General features: G+C 37.9%; 1 protein-coding gene across 1 annotated transcript in view; it reads right to left on the reverse strand.

Moving 5' to 3' along the window:
- LOC107200547 (dynein heavy chain 5, axonemal-like) overlaps nt 1–19,936 on the reverse strand; it is a 147,771-nt gene that overhangs the window by 48,875 nt on the left and 78,960 nt on the right. Inside the window, exons 53-60 of the mRNA XM_033519374.1 lie at nt 19,637–19,879; nt 18,806–18,960; nt 16,474–17,138; nt 14,993–15,273; nt 14,408–14,623; nt 11,673–11,840; nt 4,544–4,762; nt 1,845–2,021 (exon numbers count right to left, since the gene is read on the reverse strand). Coding sequence (XP_033375265.1) covers nt 1,845–2,021; nt 4,544–4,762; nt 11,673–11,840; nt 14,408–14,623; nt 14,993–15,273; nt 16,474–17,138; nt 18,806–18,960; nt 19,637–19,879 — 2,124 coding nt within the window. The remainder of the gene's footprint in view (nt 1–1,844; nt 2,022–4,543; nt 4,763–11,672; nt 11,841–14,407; nt 14,624–14,992; nt 15,274–16,473; nt 17,139–18,805; nt 18,961–19,636; nt 19,880–19,936) is intronic.

A 19,936-nucleotide genomic window follows, 5' to 3' on the forward strand; every position in this document is an offset into this window, starting at 1 on the left:
AACTGAGACATATTGGGAGGGGGGAGGATAAGCAACATGAAAACTGTAATAAAGTATTCCTCAAATTTTCAAGGATGTAGCCAAATAGGATTGCGGTCAGAACACCTCCATGGAAGCAGAATTTTAGTTCTTTACGTATTGCTTTCTTAGGATATTATATATCCAGTTTCTTTTCCTTAAATGGTGAGAAACTTGACAGATATTCCCCAAGCTAAGTAGCTTTTAAGAACATTTTGTACACTGAATTTGAGAAAGAGCCTCCCTGGGATGATTGTATGTAGGATAACTCCCATACCACACTGGTTAAGAATCTAGCCTGAAACTGCACTGCTCCTGGTACTTTATTAATAAATCCATCTTGGCCTTTAATATTTTATATCATCAGCAGCTTTCAGAGAATTTTACTGGGCGGGTCAGAGTCATTCATCTTTTGGGCTGGATTGTAAGTTTCACTCCGTCAGGTCAAGGTTAATCAGCATTACAAGAATTATGCTAACCTAATATAAAAAATAATAAAAGAGATATTCACAAGTAACTTCTAGGAAGTGAACACTTTTCCCCTTATGGAAAGATGTCTCCTTAGTAGACATTTTAAGTGCCAAATCCCAAAAAACCTGAAATGAAGATGCAGATCTACCTTTAGCGGTTTCACAATGATACAACTATACACAGGTTGTTCAGTAGTTCACAGTACTTTCCAGCAGCAACTGCTCTGTCAAAATCTTTGACAGCTGAGAACAGGAATTGTTTGAGCTTAATGCCTTAACTCCTGTGCTGAGAGGAAGAGAGAGTCCCTGAACTACTTCTCCAACCTTCACTGCTGAAAAAATGTACACAGGTACTCACAAAACCAACATAGAAGACAACATAGATTACTCAGAAAGACAGTTTTAATTACCATGGCCTAAATTCTGCCTTCAGCATGAATATGTCTTCCAGGTACAAGGAAGAATATTAGACTGACCTCCTAAAAGTCATGGAACAGGAGCAAGGCTGCTGCTGGCCTTGAGCAAAGCCATGGCCTGCACCAGAACATCTGCCAGGTCTGGCACTCCTGAGGCAGATAATGGTAAAAGTAAAGGACAAGATTAATGCAAGGGATTCCTGCCCTGTGTCATAGTCTCACCATGCAGGTTGCTCACCTTAATAAAGGTAGAATATGAAGTGGCAGGAAACAGAAACTGACCAATGGAGCCGTAGCTCCATTGCCCTGTCTGCACAGACACAGGCCAGTGGAGGAGATACTGCAACGTCAGCCTCACTGGAACAGCCTTGCTGGTGACAAAGGTGCATGGATTTAAAAGCTAACACTGGAGCAAGCTGAAGTGATGAAGCGCTGCAAACCAAGCCTTGCAAAACGCAGGGTTTCTTTAAATCAATAATTTCTACAAGACACTTCAAATTAAACTAAACTAAATGTTATGGGTACACAACAGATGGCATGACAGGAGGGTATATACTGATAACACACGGAAATGCAAAGGTGATGTTTCCTCTTATGAAAAGGTAAATGTATTCTAAGCTGATAAATTTTACTTTGTTTCCTGTATTATGCTATTTCTCCCAGGGCAGCTGACTTCAGACAGCATTTCTCTCTCAGATTTGTCCAAGCAGCGTCCTACATACCAATTGTGAAATGCCTGACAGTATAAAGAGGAATTTAAAATGTATTGGTTTAGAAGCTCAGTTGTCAACTGTTCATATTTTTTATTTATTAAAAATTTGATTGAATGTGACAGACTGTATATAATCTTCCAATTATGTACTTTTCTGGAATGAAATGCTCCGCATGTAATTTTTCAGCAAGGCAAAGAATAAGGTCAGAACAAAACATGAACGCTTACTTTACTATATGGAATTTTGCTATTGTCCATCTCTTTCTTCCACAATTGGAGTAGCAAATTCCTGTACTCCTGATTGAAAGGTCCAGAGTAAGAGAGAAATCCGGTGGCCAGAAGAACATTCCCCACCAAATTAATAATTTGATTTTGAAAGTTTTTGCTGCTTGCTGTCCAACGAAGCTGTATGTAAAATATTAAAAAGAAGTTAGCTTGAGCAGACACAAAACTAACACAAACATCTAACTTAAAAATTTATCTCTTTATGTTAAGTAATTTTTCTTCAAAACAGGAGTTCCTGCTCCTGGATTCCTTTAAATCATTCTTTTCAGAAGCAGAAGTTTGGAAGTGATGGCAACCACCTGACCAAGTGGAGAAAAAGCATCTTGCCAACAAGCTGGTCAAACTGGTAAGAGCTTTAAAGGAGGAATGAAGTGGCAAGCAGAGGAGGACCAACAGTCATGTGCAGAAGTAGAGGACTAGGCTGGCAAACAAAATGTGTGGGATGAGATTAACTGTAGGGACATTGTAATTAACAAAACAGGTCTAACAGAGGACCACCCTAAGGGTACCCACATAAAAATGTCCACCAGACAGAATGGTGGGGACAGCTTTCGTACTGCTTATAGAACATTATCACAGCTGGGCACCTTCCTGGGGTGTTTCTACATGAATGTGCACAGCATGGAGAACAAAAGAGGACTCTGCATGTGGTTGCAGAGTCATGATATGATGGGGGTCATGGGAACATGGTGGAAAGTCATCCACAACTGGAGAGCTGCACCAGCTGTCCATTGGCTTGTTAGGAAGGGCAGGCTGGGAAGGTCAGAAGAGAGGTTTTCATCCATTTGAGAGAGCAGTGAAATGCATGTGTCCAGCATGGGAGCCTTGAGGATGGACAATATTCTATTTGGGAGCTTATGGGTTAGCATCAGAAGGAAGATCAACATGGGAGATGTATCTGTCTGTCACAGACAACGTGATTAACAAGAAAAAGATGAGGGCTTTTTCTGACAGGGGAAGAAACCTTGCATCCACAGGCCTTGGGCCACATAGGGAATTTCAACAACCCAGTTTCTAATGGGGCAACACAGAAACACAAGCAATCTTGAGGTTTTAAGGGAGGCATTGACAAAATTCTCAACACAGTCAAGTGAGGATTTAAGGAGGGAAAGGCAGTTTGCTTAACGTCAAACTTGCAGATAAAGAATTAATCGGGTATATAAAATCTGGGGGCAGCCTTGGCTGTTTAGCACTGGACACAGAGAGTGCAGGGGGAACTTGTATACATGTATTTATGTGTACAAATACATGATGGGAAGGTGTAAGGAGGAAGATGCCAGACATTTTTTTCACTGGTACTCTGTGAAATGACAAGGGGCAATGAACACAAATTGGAAAATTAGAAAGTCTAATTCAATACACAAACAGTCATTTTATTTCAGTGACAGTGGTCAAAAACTGAAATAGGTTGAAAGGGGAAGTTGTGGAATCCTTGGAGATTCTCAAAACCCAGCCAACAAATACCCTGAGCCTTGAGTAGAGGGGAAGGAGGGATGTGTATTTTGGGTTAGATGATCTTCAAAGGTCCCTTCCAATTTCAATTATTCCATGATTCTGCAATTTCATAAGTATTATTTTTTAATGTATTTAAAAATTTTAAAATAACAAACTAATATTTTTGCTTATTCCTTCCTTTACAGATTGCAGTTCCCTGACAATCACTCTGCATGCAATCTGGGTCAGGACCTACATGCTTCAAGTTTAGAAAACACACATTTAACCCAGTGTCAGTTTTGCCCAATACTCCAAGTGTCATACAAAGTTTTTAAATTTTCTGTCTGAATTTTCAAAAGTAGAGTGGAATAACAGCTCTTACATGACTTCATAGCACAAGGCTTCAGAGAACCCACAATAAGACATTACAATTTCCTATTTTTGTGTTGCTTTTAAGTTTAGAAAAAATATTATAAAGCATCTAAGATTTCTGACTGATGTAATTTGAAGAGAAACTATGCAAAGAAGTACTGAAGTCCTGGCCTCAGAGGACACAATGAAGTTAGAAGTAAAAACTCTCATTAATTCTGACTTCGTGTGAAATCCATGAAGGAATTAACAAAGCAAATAATAAGAGAGGAAAGAGAGTATCCCTCTTCCTCTGAAACCCTTCGGACTGAAGCCAGAAAGATCTGCATAGGAAAGGTAAATTTCAAGCTTGGTGCATAATTCTGTAAAATTCTGTAGCCCATAATTCTGTAAAAGGCTCCAGTAGAAATCTGAGCTTCAATTATCATTCAGGAAATTAGTCAAGCTTCAAATTTGTATTCTTGTATACTTGGTGAGAAAAAGAGAGTAATCCTTCTTATAAATATTTTAGGGCAATTATTTAGGTTAAGCCTAATTCCTCTTCTTACTAAAGCTAAAAGGAATTTGGCTCCTTGGCTTTAAATCTGAACTTTATCTTAATACGAGTCATATGATATAACATAAATCTTCGTAGAGAAGAATTAACACAAGAAATTTCTTTACTTTTTAGATACATTAACTTCAAGGAAAACTACCATTCATATAACTAAAAAAAGTTTCATGTGATATCAAGATGTCACCACACCTTGAATTTTCTGAGCACTGCTACGATCATAATGGAGCTTTCTCAAAACTGCACACCTACTTTGTGCTGGAAACCTACACACATGTGCTAATACCTTTTCTCCCCCCAATCCTTCAATCAGAGCCGTGGCATTGTTCATCTTCCTTCGGCACACCTCAGCATCATCGAGCAAGGCCTGCTTCTCCTTCATAGCAGCATCATACATGGCTTGTACTTCATCCAGTTCCTTCTGCTTCTCATCCAGCTGATTTTGTGCACTATTCAATTCCATTTGGGCAGCTGAAAGTCTTCCTTCTTGCAAAGCTAAATTTGCCTACAGATATTTAAAAGTAAAGAGCAGTTAATACTTATTTTTTAGCAGAAGTAAATGACATTCATTTAGTGGCACATACTGTACTGTGTTTGGTACTTTTAAAAATAATACATTTCAAGATGACAGAATTTTTTTGTTTTCTTTTTACTTCTGGAACAGAAGCATAGCATTAAAGTTATTTAAGACAATCTTAAGATGTTTTAATAATATTTTCAGAATGTTCTATTGAGGACACAATGACCAATGATTTTAAATCACAATACACTTGAAATAGCTGTATAGTAGACATATGAGGCAACATATACAATGGGTTACCTTGTATATATGCCTCCTATAATACATTCACAGTGCAAAGAAATTTTATATTGTCTTCATTAATTATTCAATAATAAAAATTATAATAGAAACTACTCTTCTGCTCTCTTTTTCCATCAATTACTTCTACAAAAAAAATATAACAGATTTTCCTCCTCTGGAAAGTAAAACTCTAGAGACTTTTTTCTGGAGACATATCTCTATAAATTTGCATGATGACTTACCAGTCATTTAAATGTGGCCTCTTAACTTTTATACTCCTAACAGGGTTGAAAAAAATATTCTGTGAATTCAGAATGTATTTCCATATACATTTGCAAAGGATTAGAGCCTGACAAATTTCTTATGAAATTCACACTTAGAGATAAAGGTTGCTTCCATTTACTCTGAATATTTAAAAGAGCTTGTTTAAATACCATGTATCTTATTTCTGTTTTTTCTTCTGTAAGAGTTATGAAGATGGAAACCAAAAATCTGTAAAATCTGTTTTATTACGAATATGAAACTTGACACTCACATTACATCACACCAGAAGAATAGCAGTAGAAACATCTCTCCAAAGAGGTAACTCCTAGTTAACAATATAACCATGGGTTGGGGTCTGGTCTATTTTAAAAGAGTGGTTTGTGAGCAGGGAATTAGAGAAACACATATGTATTAATCAACAAAGTAGGTGACTAATATCTATGTACATTTATGTTGCATGGATGTGTATTGGATACAGGTAAATTCCATGTATCTGTGTCATGTATATTAGCAATCTCGGTATATGTACACAGTATATGCTAGAGAATAGCACTGTCAGTAAAATTTCATATACTGTAGCCACCTGCTATGCTGATAGATCCTAGAGATAAAAAAATATTTTTTGGAATCCAGATGAACCAGTAAAATATCTGCCTGCAAAATTACCATCATGTAAGAATGCTGAAATATTTTTACCTCACTGTTTATAAAAAAACCACATTAAAGAGCATCGCCTAGAAATAAACACTGCTCAATCAGTGAGTCTTGATTAGACCCAGCTAAGCAGATTGTGGAACAATTGCTGTTATGTTTTAGTGAATCTTGGACCACTGGGCAAAGTTCCAACCGCAAAGGCGTTTTTAGGAGGTGGAGTAGTGTTACTGTGCCCTGCACCAGGGAAAAGGTAAGATACAAGAGACAGAGATACTGCAGGGTTCCTTGTGCATCTGAATAAGAAAGGCCTGACAACAGATGGCTTAAAAAGACAACTGCCTTAAAAAGATTCATAAGAAGACAAACAGTGAGTAAACTTTACATCCCTTCATATGCTGGGCACCCCATATTCATGCAGCATCAGAGAGAATGAGGATAGTTTTGTCTATGGCATCCTGTGCAGAGCAGATCCTGCCCATGAAGAGAAAACTTTCTTTTTTGACCACTCTAACTACCTTAAACACCTCTTATTATTCTGTCTTAATAAAGCAGATGCCTCATTAAGCCATCTGCTGTCAGGCCTTTGTCACATCCAAAAAGATACCTGCATCAGCCCTCTTCTACCTCCCCCCACCACCTTCCCTACTGCAGAGCATCCTTGTATCCTTAAAATCTCTGAGGGCTAAAAATGGGAGTCAAACAATATTATGACATACTGTTTCAGTCCCAGCTGACCATTGCTAAGGTTACACAGGAAACAAGATCCTGATGAACAGCCTTGGCAGAACAGCTGGAAAAACAGAGAACTTACACCTGGCTGTGTGGATTCATATAACACCTTGACATTGATCACAGCAGGATGTGAACTTCAATGGAAAAGGATGGCCATGCGAATTCCCAATACATATGAAAAATGATGCCTTGTAAATATGAAAAGTAGGTCTCTGTGCAGCAATAAGCTGCCCAGAAAAGTGCAAAAACAGACTTCCCCAGGCTTAAAAACTCTTAAAAAGCTATCAGCTTTGAATATGTATGGACAACAAAGCAGTATTTCAGAGATGAGTATAAACAAAAGTATATTGTATTCTAACCTGAAAAAAAAATCCCTAAAATGATTTACACAAAACTACAGATTTTCTGGAAGATGACCTATAATAAGAAACTATTTTACAGACAATTTGACCAGAATTCTCAGCCAATTTAAGAGCAATCATAACGAAATATAAGACATTATAATACTAGTTTGATTTACAGGCTTCTTGATCATATGTGATGAGCACAGTTTGGTTGCATGAAACTGACAGCCAACATACCATGATGACCAACCTATGTGATTTCTGAAGGCAGAAACACTACTTGTTTCAGATGACCCTTTGAAATCATCACTATTCACTTTCTCCCTGTTCTTTTACCCCAAACTCGAGTTTTCAAAATTTCATGGGTACAAACACTGTTTTAGTATTGACATCACTGGCAGGTTGGCTGGCAGCCTCCTATATAGAGCTCTGCCATGAAAGCAGGAGGCAAGTTCTGCTGCCAAAGAGAATCTTCTGCACAAGAAGACTATTACAGCTGCAATCAGCTCCAAACAAACATCTCCAGCCAATATTAGGCAGGAAGGAAATATGTTTCCCAGCCACTAAGAACCACTGTGGCCTTTCTAATTTTAGTGGCATTGCTCTGTGAACAAGCTTCACACCCTTCATTTCATCCCTCTGAATTACGCAGCAAAGCAAGGATACACAATTTGTTCCAGATGGATGCAGTGTGAAAGCCTGAATAAATGGATTTTATGCAGATGAATTGTGAGGATTTAAGACATGAGGTCTGCGCTCCTGGAGAAGTGATGCTATGCTGGAACATGCCTGGACTCATGTGAGAACAGCAGCTTCAGCCTTTCCTTGCCTTTGGCATTGTGGGGAACCAGACAGACAATCCTCTCAAGACCAGCTCCAGCCAGTGCTGCTACCTGCTCTCTGCATCTGTCTGCGTGGGGCAGGTACAGAGACAGCACCTGCACCAACAAGGGCCACAGCCTAAAGAGCTAAGCAGCTGTTTTGCCTTCTTCCAAGCTGCCCTCAGAGAGGACTTCATAGCAGGTGTTGAGATGTCCCTGCCCCTTTTCAGATTTTTGCGTTCCACACAAAAACAGAACAAATACATAATTACAGTCACAGCTATACTCTTAAATGTAACATGCACGGGACCTTTCTCTGGTACTGAGGTTAACCAGCATAAAAAAACCTCACATTAAACTCTCCCAGACTCTAAAACAGTGTGACTGCATGTTGACAGCCTTGTGGAAATGGCTCTTGGACCAGGCTAGAACCTGAAAGGTGCCCAGAGACTACTGAAAAATGCTGTTTAGCCAAGACCAAATCCACACTTGTTGTAAATTGTTGGAGATAATTCCAACAATTTACCAGTGTAAATGATCACTTTCCAGGGCCTAGAAAAATTCACTAGTACTATTTAATTTATTAGTATTGACATAGACATTAAGTTTCTTACTGAATTATTGCAAACTCAGTTTTGCAAAGTAACGAGTATATCTGACCCTGATCCAAGGGAGCAGTTCAATAAAAATGACTTCTCCAACAAAAAAAAAGCCCCACACATTTAAAGCTATTCCTGCTCTTGAATAGATTGCCCAGATCAACTCCAAATCACCCTGAAGAGCAACTGCTGCTCAGAAAATTCAGGAAATGCTACTAGGAGAATCCCATTAAAAAAATACTCCAAAATGATAGAGTTCACTACAGGTAAGGATGATTTGGAGCTGTCCTAGCACTTCCCTTAAGGAATTTCAGCTTTCAAAGCCCATTGTTCTTACAGTGTTCTTACACCACTCAGTGACGCTGGACTAGGCCAGAAGGCTTCTTGCACCTGGGCTCTGTGACTCTGCTGCTGACCTTCTGGAGATGTGCTAAGTGCTCATCTTTGCCTTTTGCTTCAGTCCTGGTCTGGGCACATGGCATCTGATTGAAAACTCTTCATGGAAATGTAGTCTCAAAACTGCCCCTGTCCCAGATTACTGCAGATTTTTCCTATAAACCCTCAGTTGTTTTTGGATCAACTTTCCCAGAGACTCAGTATCATGATACACTTGTATCCCCCATTATTTAGGGAAAGATTGTAAAAAAGGCAATGACGTACACAGATTTTGCAGACTTTCCAAAAACAGTGTTTTTACCTCCCCAATACAAATTTTAAAAAAATACATGCATTTATACATGCACATATGCATACACATATACATATGTACAGATGCAAACAGATCCATGCAAGAGTGACATTAATAAAATCTTGGCCTCACTTTCTTTGCTATCACTGACCATTTTTTGGGATTAAAAAAACCTTTGAAAGGCTCAGAAATAATATCCCTTATCTACTTCTCACAGTCTGTACTATCTAGTGAAAGATTTTCCATATTTTCTGTTCAGTTACATGTCCTGACCTCACTCTGTTTTGTTAGGTGATCTAATCCTCCCCTTCACCCCCACAAAGTATTTGCTTTCCTTCCACATTTATTGTGGGCCTTGAATTCAGACATGCATGCTTGTTTTCCTGCCCAGTAGGCATCACCTTGTCAAGGACATGCTTATTTAAATGGACAACTATCAAATTTCAACACTCCTTCACTATTACCTCTTCTTCAGGTGCAAGATTTCCTTTCATTGCCTGCTATGGTTTTTAGTTCAGCATGGAGACAAATGAAAGTAGACAAGGCTATAAAGTCTCATACTTAAAACTGAGTTTGACAGGGACAATCCTCAGTATCAAAAAGAATTTATAAACTGTAAACAAACATCCCTTGATCCCCATAAGAACCTAAGGAGAACTTAATGAAAGTCACTGGAGACATCCTTAAGGGAAATTGTACTCCTATACACAGTATTTTAATTGGAGGCTAGCAGTATCACAGCAAAAGTCAGGGCTTCTCCATTCTGCTCTCATATTCTTCAAATAATGGATAAGGAGCAGATGGTGTTTCAAAATTCTCAGGTTAATACAGCAGGCTAGTTTACTGGGGAGCAATCTGGGGAGGAACAGCAGATCCTCATGCTGAAGGTTTACAGGAAAATCTAGCTAAAGACCCTTGGGTTGCAGGTCATTTATCTAAAGAATGCCAGTATCCATTCCTAGGAATTGGGTAATTTTTGCACACTGTACTTACTAAAATATAAGTCGGTATTAATTAGTTTTCACAGATTGTCATATTTAAGATAAATGAGGCAATGAGTTTCACTTAAGACGCAATTTAAAAATATATTGAATCCATTTTGTAGGTGTTGAAGGGGATTTATATCCTAAAAAAGCAGTTAGGATAAAGCAGCTTGATTAATTCATTCAGTAAACCTGCTTTTAGCACTGGATGGATTAGCCTGGGTTAGCACTTTATGCCATTTAATTGTACATTTATTTTCAATTATTTTCTTAGCATCACTCCACTGCTTCCTGCAATATCTCCTGCATACTTTAAACACTTCCTCCCTCCCTCTGTCATTTTCAGTTTTTAAAATATTTGTGACTGTTGCTATACCTAACAATAGGCACAATTTTGCCATGATATGTATGTTTCATTTTTTATCAGCTACAGTGTGACAAGAATGCAAATACTTTAACACAAAGCTAAATTTTTATGTAATCCTAAATCATATATATTCAAATAAAAACTACAAGAGCACGTTTGCAACTTTAAGGGTTGCATTTGCATATAAAGCCACTATTTCCCTCAGGTCTTGCTCCCTTTTATAGCTCTCAACAGTAATATTTCAAATTCTGGTTTCATTAGTGAACATCCCATTATTCGAAAAGGAAATAGCTACTTATATATCACAAAAATATACCATTCTCTTGAGTTACTTGAATAAAAAAAAATATGCTTTAAACATATTTGAATCAGATCTGTCTAGGTATGCTGAAAGATTATGCCAAGAGTTTTGACTGTACCATTGATACAGTGTCTTATTCAATAGCAAACCAAACACAAGTGCAGTGGAAGCATAACGGATTGGATGTATTCCTTCAGAAAAGAGCCATGAAACTCACCGTGGGAGCAATGACTATAAATCATTACATAAATATGCAAAGTCCCTTCTTTTCAATATAGTCATAAATGGAATATTTCCAAGACAATAAAGCTATCTGTAGGAATGCACACAAGGCTGGCTGATCCCTTTCTACTTCAGTCCAATGTTTCAACAGAGTTCCACACCTCGCAACTACTTTCTTTATTACATATGTATGCTTCCATGCAGTAGCTTGAAACTCCAAAATTTTTTTAGGGAGATGAATTACAGCTAAGTTCCTTAAAGAATGCTTCTGTGCCAAGACTGGTCTCTCCTCTTCCAGATTCTACCATGACCACAATAAGTAGGTTCCTCCCCAGGCCAATAGGACTGAGGAGTTTTCTTGAAGCCATAGTGCCTGGCACCCACTCTGAGGACAGAGAAGGTATCATTATCTCCACGTACAGCTAGACTGACTCTCACTGTGTTCACACAAGTAGCAAGGTAGTTGTGTGCAAGAGGAAAAAGTTTCCAGGACATATTAAACCTCTGTGTGCTTGATTTAACAACCAGGTGTGAAGAAGTAAGAATCTCTTTTTTAGCCAAAATAATATGACTTTTTTTTTTTTTCCACTTGACCATATTAATCTCTCAAAAAAAATCAAATTATCAATACAAAATACCTTAAGAGGAAGAACTTCTTTATTAATACCGTAGAAGTAAGCCATTGCTTGTGTCCATGAGCAAAGACCTGCTACATTTCCACACACTTTTTTAGCAGTCTCAAGATTATAATCCTCCATATCCAAATAAGGCTCTAAAAGCTCCACAGTTTCTTCTGTAATTGAATCCTAGTCAATGGAAAGGAAAAATTATTTTTTTAAATGGGTTTTTGAATAAGGTCTACTTCACAGAAATATTTTTATTTTAAAGCCAAGGGGTATCACTTCTTACGGAATAAATCAACAAAGCAACACGGTTGCCTTTCACTCTTATAATGTAGTTTTTATATTTTATATTTTTTATATTAGTAGTTTTTGTGAACTCTTGAAAATAACTCTTACTTCCGTTGCAACAGATTGACTTGAGTTGGCATTTAATATCCCTATTTGACACATAAGATTTCCGTAGCTCCATGACAATTTAAGCTGTTCTATGTTATTGCAGCTAAAACACAGCACCTTCTTCCCTTTCCCCCTCAACCAGATGTCCTCACCCCATTTTTAATACCCTCACCAATGCTCATTGATCTAATTTGTAAACTGACAGAAATATAAGTCAGAAATCTACTGATTAATTTTCTTCTGGTTTAGCTCCATAAACAGGCTCACCATGGCATCAGACAGCGTGAACACAGCTGAAAGAACCAAACATGCAGCTTTCAGAAGGAAAAGGGTGAAACTGCAAGGCAGAGTCTTCACTGAAGCTCACCCTTTTCCTTAACCATAAAAGAAATTTCTTTCAGCTGTTATTCTAACCCCAGTTTTATTTCCCCCCTTTCACAATCTGCTGAGAACATGAAAAGCCAGATCTTTGATGATGGTGGTTAATCTATAATTATGTAAGTGTCAGAAAAAGATGGAATTCATCTCCTCGAGCAAGGCAGAAAGTAGAAGAGCTTATACAGGCTAAAAATGACTGCTTAACAATAGACATCTTACAAATCTTCCCCTTTTTTGGCAATGTATTAATGCCTTTCTTTTAATACATCTAAAAATCATCCACCATTCATACTGCCAAGCAATTTACCCTTTTCTTGTTTTTCTGCACAGCAGAAAGGACAGCCTTGTACTTATCAGATCCTTAGCTACTATAATAAAAAAAAGATATTCTCTATATTACTTCCCAGATCAGCCATGGTGGTGTTTTCATTATGATCATTTACTAAAATATAAAATAGTGCTGGACAAAAAATTTGACGTTTTATTCTCCTACTCAAAATAATGAGCTAACAAGCTGGCAAAGGTAAAGCAAAGATTAATCAGCAGTGGCCTAAATCTCTGCTGAAAAGCTTGGAAAATGTAATGCTTTTCCTTTTAAGTAATTAATTTTGAACTCAATGAACTTCTTCATCCACTGATTTTCATTGCCTAAAAAATATTAGGAAAGAACAAAAATCTCACAAACAAGTAAGCTGCGTAGTCTACTCAGAGCTCCAGACACAAATGAGCTTTCTTGTCATGTACACCCAAAATGAGAAATGGGACAGGAGGACAGCATGTGAAGGACTCAAGAAGGAGTGAAGTAGTCCAGTATTCTGAACCCCACATTCATTGGTATCACTTCCTGCAAGAACTTAGCCTCACAGAAATTGTTCTGACTCATCTAAATTAAATGTGCTGCCAACTACCAGCAGGAATGCATACACTACTAATAAGTGCCAAAACTGGAAGTCTCATTAGACAGAAGCTTGAGTAAGGAGTGCATAATTAGTCCTTGCTATCTTAAAACTAATTTTCTCTTTCTGTTTAGTGAAGATAGCACTTGGAAAAGTGACCAGAGTGACAGCCCCAGGAAAAAAACTGTCCACAGAGGCAGTGCAAGTTTCCACAATATGGCTCTCTGGGAGAAATGGCTCCTGGGGATAGTGAAAATGATCTTTACAATTAAAACACTCCAGTAGCTTAGAAAAGACATCAGCAAAATGCACAGCTAAGTAGATTAAAACACCAGTGTACAAATGAAAGTATGTTCTGCAACATTGCAGAAAAGCCAGTTTTTGCTGAAATCTGCTTGGTCTCTTGGATTATAAAGCTGAGCTATGAATCTGCCATTTCATATTCTTCCCTAGGTCTTTTTCTGGTCCAGCTACCTGTGACAACTTTCTTCTCTTCCCTATTGAGAATTTTCCTTTGTCTCACAGCTCAGTGAACCTTGCTGAAAATCTTTCTGTCCTGACAGAAATAAAAACCTGTTCACTTTTATTTTTCTTACAGTTGATAGTAATATTAATCTTCATTTCACTATTTTTCTAGTGAAAGAACCCCGAAAGTTCCCAAATCATTTCATTACCTTTCCTGCTCACTTTTTTGTTATTTCCTGCAAGCATCCTAGCAAATTGGAGACAGACAGGCAAACAGGCCTGGTAGCACTGGAGAAGGTGAGCCATTTGAAAAACCAAGAGTGGGCCCTTTTAAGGCAAATTCCTACTTGGAAGCAGGAACTACTTGAATAAGATAACACTAAGCTCCTCAAGATTTGCTCTAGAGCTTTGGATACTTCTGTCTGCTAGAAGCCACTGTATGGCCCAGGAGAAAAATTACTGAGATAATGGACCATGAAAATGAAGTATAGTCACAGAGTATCTGCAACTATAGATAGACAAAACTGTTTCAAACTGCCTTTGATGGCAGAAGACACTTTCATAGGAACTCTGAAGACGATTATTGAAGCAGTAGTGCCCCTACTAATTACTTACCTTCTGAAAAGTAAGCAACATGCTAAGAAATCCTGAATTGTTCATTAGTTTCTGAGCCTCAGTCCATGATGGTTTCATACCTGGGCGGTCGTGATCTAGAGTCACTGAGTCTACTTTCCTTTGGAATAAAAGCAGCACGCAGTCCATGATCCGCATTATCAGGTGAGGAGGTTTACCCAGTTTGCGAACAGTTGCAATGTCAGAAGGTTTTATTGTCTGAAAAATTGTAGAAGAAATTAGTCCATTTCTTTAGGCAGTCACATGATTGCAAAGAATTACGTTCTTTTTGGAGGACTGTATATGTAATGCAACTGCTGCAGGTTTGCAGGTCACTCAGAAGCAGTACTGCAGAAAGTCCCTAAAGGCAGTCATACTCTGTGACTGCTTTATTACCTGACAGTAGAGTACTGCCCATCTTACCTCTTTCCCTTTTCAGTTTTCAGGGTTTTTTCTACAAGGAGTTACAGGCCAGTGCTGTTCTTTCAATCCTCTTTCCCCTCTGTCCCCACATTAGAAGTACAAGCCATATCACTGCACATAAAAATCATTAACTACATGCATGTTCAGAATGTATTCGCTTCTGACCTGCAGTGCTGCCTTAGCTTCTTCCAGTGCAGGTCTTGCAGCTTCAAGCTTCTCTTCTGCTGCTGATTTATCAATGGCAATGTCATCCACAATAGCCTGAGCCTTGTCTTTTACCATTTGCACCTGCATTTTTACTTTTTCTGCAGCATGGGCCTTCATAGTTACTTCCAATAAAACTTCATCAGCTTTTTTTGAAGCTAAAGCCAAATCTTTCTCCTTCATAACCAGCTCTTTGGAGAGCTGATTTACAGAAACCTCAGCTTCCATCAGTTTTGCAAGACCTGTGGTGGACAAACTCCATTTTAGCAACAGGAAGACCTATGGACAAAGTAACTTCACCAAAGCAATGTTGATATTTAAAATAAGTCACTCAGATTAATACTTAGGAACCCCAGGGACTGATCCTATTGGTTAAACACCAAAATTAAGCAGGGGATTTTTTATTATTTTTTTAATGTATAAAAGCCTTCAGAATCTGTCACTTGATCACTTGATCACTCGTTTATATTCTTATATATGAGATGAGACTAAATATTAAACACACACACAACAAAAAACATTGTGGCAAATTACACTCTTAATAATTGTGTGTGAAATTCCTGAAATCCATGAGAACATAAAAAGTACTAGGCTGCACTCTGTACAAAACAAAGAAGAGGAACCTGGCAACGAAAGTGAAGACACAAGGAGAGTAGGCTGAGCTTCTAAATTCAACATTAAATGAAGGTCCAGATGAGATGGGGGTAAAATCTACAGATTCCTGAGCACTGCAGTGCTCCAATAATTTGAACAAATTACGAGAAAATCTCTTAAGTACAAACATCCTCATATATAAATGCATGCATCCAAGTGCATCATATATATCTTTCCAATTCAAAAAACCCTATATTTGTTCTTCCATACAGCCAGCCACTCTTCACTTTTGGACATTAGTGTACATAGGTCTGGTCTCCAATTATCAGTGGTGGGAGAAAAAACAGTTTAAGTTCACATCCACTTCAAATCAGCACTCAGTTTAGGAGCCTGTTTAATTGTTTACCATGTATGACCACGTGCAGGGCAACAATTTTGAAATTTTACCCTTGGCATGTACCTGTTTCTTTACAAAATTCTTCAGAGGGACCGGATGTAAGCATTTAATTACCTTTTCTCAAATTTACTCTCGGCATGCTTACATGTGAAAACTAGGAACTCAGTAGTTTTTTTGAAATACATGTCAAAGCAGGAGTTTCAGGCATTTAACTGCTAACTAATACTATTTCCATTTCCCAAAGTTCTCTTTAATCTGCACATAAAGGTCATTTAAACAAAACTTCTGCATATTTTTTAATCACACACAATACAGATGAAAATATATGAGCCTGCTTCCAAATGAACGTGAGCTCACAATCTAAATCCATGATTTTACATCCTTTTCTTTAGATTCTTCTAACCCTTTTAAAACAAAGAAAGAAACAAAAATCAAGAAGCTTTTACAGTACCTGTTCTCATGCGTTCAGACAAACTCCCAAGACTGGCAAACTTCTCTTTGTAAATAGCTTTGTAGCCTCCAATGAAGGACAGATAAGATTTTGGTGTCACAAAAGTTCGTCTCCTATATCGTTCAAAATATTCATCACATTTTTCAGCTACAATATCTTGAATTGTTCCCATGGTGTTAACAACACTCTGCTTCACTTCATATGTACACTCAATATGGTAAGAAGCTAAAAAATGCTGTGCAACTGCTACGAGAGCATCTTTAGGCCAATGCTGGAACCAGTCCATGGTACAGCCTGAAATCAGACCTGGAAATTTGAGTGCACGAGTCCTGAATTTTTCCCCAACAGGGGAAAAACAAAGAACCACATGGAGGTTATTCCGAACTCGAGCAAGAAAGTAATTATAAAGATTTTCTCCAGTGAGACTAAGCCTTGGGTACTCTTTCTTCATTGCTGGAATCAGGTCTTGTGTGATTTCACCTATTTCATCTCGTGCAAAAAGATTTGAGACTTCACCTGAAGCCAAAACATTGTTCATGTACTCAAGAAAAGATTCATCTCTGACTTCATTGTCTGTGAATATAAAGACAACACCCTTTCCTTTTTGCCCAGCAGTGAGGTACAACGTTTTCAGATCATCCAAAAGGTTGTTGGTGGCATATGTTCTGGAATAGAAAAGGGTTAAGGAAAGAGAGAACAAGAATTACAGATCATCTTAGGAGGTATGTATCACCTGGATCAGCTTCCTTACAGCAAGAAAAAAACACTAGATAAGAAATATATACCATAGCTCCTGGTTACATTTTTTAGGTTTCTTTTTCTTAAACATTTTCCCAAAGTGAATGATCAGTAACATAAATCATGTGAAATGAGGTGAAGTAAATAAAATAATGTGCTGGGAAAAAGTATGGTGAGAGCAGTACTGTATCTAAGGCAATTATGATGATGTTTTGTATCCCCATGGTTTGTAGACGTAAATTCTTTATTGGAAATAGGCTAATACAGTTGGATTAAGTTGTCAAGTAGGTTCTGATACCTATAACTATTACGCAAATACAGCTGGATTATCTTCTGAAGATACTGAGAGCAGGTTAGAGGAAATCATTAAGAGACATGAGAGAATTAAACTGAGGGGTTTATTGTGTTACATGGTTTAAAACTAAAAGAAAGCCCCAGATATGATGTTTGAACATTATCACTTGGGCTGATCAGCTCTTCTGCAAACGGAGATCATGCCTGGTTCTTTTGTTATGTGTCTTATAGCTGGTGCACAAAGTAAGTAAGATTCAGTTGAAGACCATACAAATTCAACTACACATTTCAGATTGTGCAATATAAAATGAAGCAATATTAATATGATGGCAGATTTTGTCCCTAGCCAAGTAAAGCTGAAATTAGAAACTTCTTTTCTCTGTAACCAATCTCTTATTTCCAAGAATCTCTTCAAGATCGTAAAAATTCATGCAATAAACACACAAACCATTCTTCATATATAAATATGCCACACAGGAAGTGTCCCAATTGTCTTTCAATTCCATTTAATTTCTGCTCTATAAATACCTGTAAAGCAAGCACTAAAACAATCCAACTCTTCAGTTTGTGTTCAGCTATAGTTATTACAGTGATTTGTGGTATTCTGATAGGAACATAAGAATTTCTCTACTGAGTCAGAATAGCAGTGTATCTGGTTCAATAATCTAACACCAGTTATGGCAAATGATACTTAGAACATGAGCCAGCATCCACTCTTCACTGCTGATTTCATTCTTCCTCCATCCATATTCATTGCCATTATTAGTATTTGCCTAATTAATCTTGGAAATCTAGGAATTCTGAAAAAACTTTGGGTTTTTTCTTTCCCTCCTTATTTTTGCTCTCAGTGTTCCTTTCTTCTGCTTCTGTGACACAGGAAGAGATTGTGATGTCTTTCTTTATCTTTCCTTTCACCAGAAGCCTCATAACATTATTCATAGACCTGATATGTCTCTCTAAAGAATATTTCTCAGCATTTTAAATAGTTTGCAAAGGAGAATACACTGCTGGTCTTCATTGCTTACCCCTGTAAACTCTATGTCAAAAGAGACACTGAAGGAAGGCAATAGCTACTCCCTTTCACTTCAGATTTCTATAAATTACAGAATTCCAGCACGACAAAATATAAAGTCATTGACAGAAATTGTCATAATTCAGTCTGGCTACATAAGACCAGAAATGTAGTTTACAATGAGGGATAAAATGTTTGAGAGGTTTGCATTGCTTTAAGTTGATTGTGAGGAGTTCATTTCTATGGCAAATTAAGGAGCAAATGTCCATTTACACTGCATTGTGTTACCTTGTTAAAGTAATCTGAAAGCTCTCATATCCAGCAATGTATGATGCTAGTCTGGTCAGACTCTGTTTTCCAGATCCACCCACACCCACCAACAGTGCATTTCCTTGTGGAGTACGAATAATCCGTGATATTTTAATCAAATGGATGATTGCATCCTGTGTATTGAGAGAAAAGGGGAAGAAGAGATGCAAAAATGAAGCACTGTATAATCACCTAGAAGCATGTCACCAGGCAACTGCTTCCCAGCAGCTAGATGGCTTCTCTGGAGCCTGTGCCAAAGGCTCGGTCCTGTACTCATCAAAATCAACAGGAGACTTCCCCCTGACTTCAGTGGGCAGCAGGGCTAGCCCAAGAGAAATGCCCTTGTATCAAGCTTGTATGAAGCACTGTCATATGTGCAGTTTGTCATCAGCAGAGCTGAGGGCATGCCCCTTAGGGGACAGAAGGAAAAGCAGAAAGAACTCCTCTAGCCTTCTAGCTGACCTATTTAGAAGCTCTCTACACAGACTGACAAAAGTAAAATACTAGTGCACTGTAGGCATTTCTTGTTCGACTACTGTAGTTATCTTGGGAAGAGAATTAATCTGAAATGCCCTGAAATTCAATCAAACCACCCAATCTAAGGCTGAAGAAAGCATTCTGCATCAAGACCATTGACAAGGAGATGACTTTCAGGAAAGCAAGATGATACTCACAGTGTGCACTGTATAAACAACCTAGTTGTTCTGAGCTATCTCCAAAATAACATGATAGAACCACACAAGATCTATGTATCACTAAGTGCAAAAGACCAGGCACTTTCTGTATTAATACAATTACAAGCAGTAATACCTTGAAAAATACTAAATCCATCTTTGATCCTCTGACAGTTTCATTGTACTGTTGCATGAACATCTGTAATCTTTCAGCCAAGTAATCCAAAGATGGGATAGGCTCATAAATTTTAGGAGCCTTCAACTCTGCATCATCAGGTTCATCTCCAGCAGCCTCCGAGACATCACGCAAGAAATCCACAAAGTATAATTCTGTGCATTTATCTCCAAATAGATTTTGACCGTGTTCCTCAGAAATAATCTACAACAATATATTAAAGATTGCTTTAGTAATGAAATGTGCCATTGGCCTCTTTCT

Source organism: Parus major, chromosome 2 (assembly GCF_001522545.3).
Source record: "Parus major isolate Abel chromosome 2, Parus_major1.1, whole genome shotgun sequence".
In the NCBI taxonomy this organism is placed as follows: Eukaryota; Metazoa; Chordata; class Aves; order Passeriformes; family Paridae; genus Parus; species Parus major.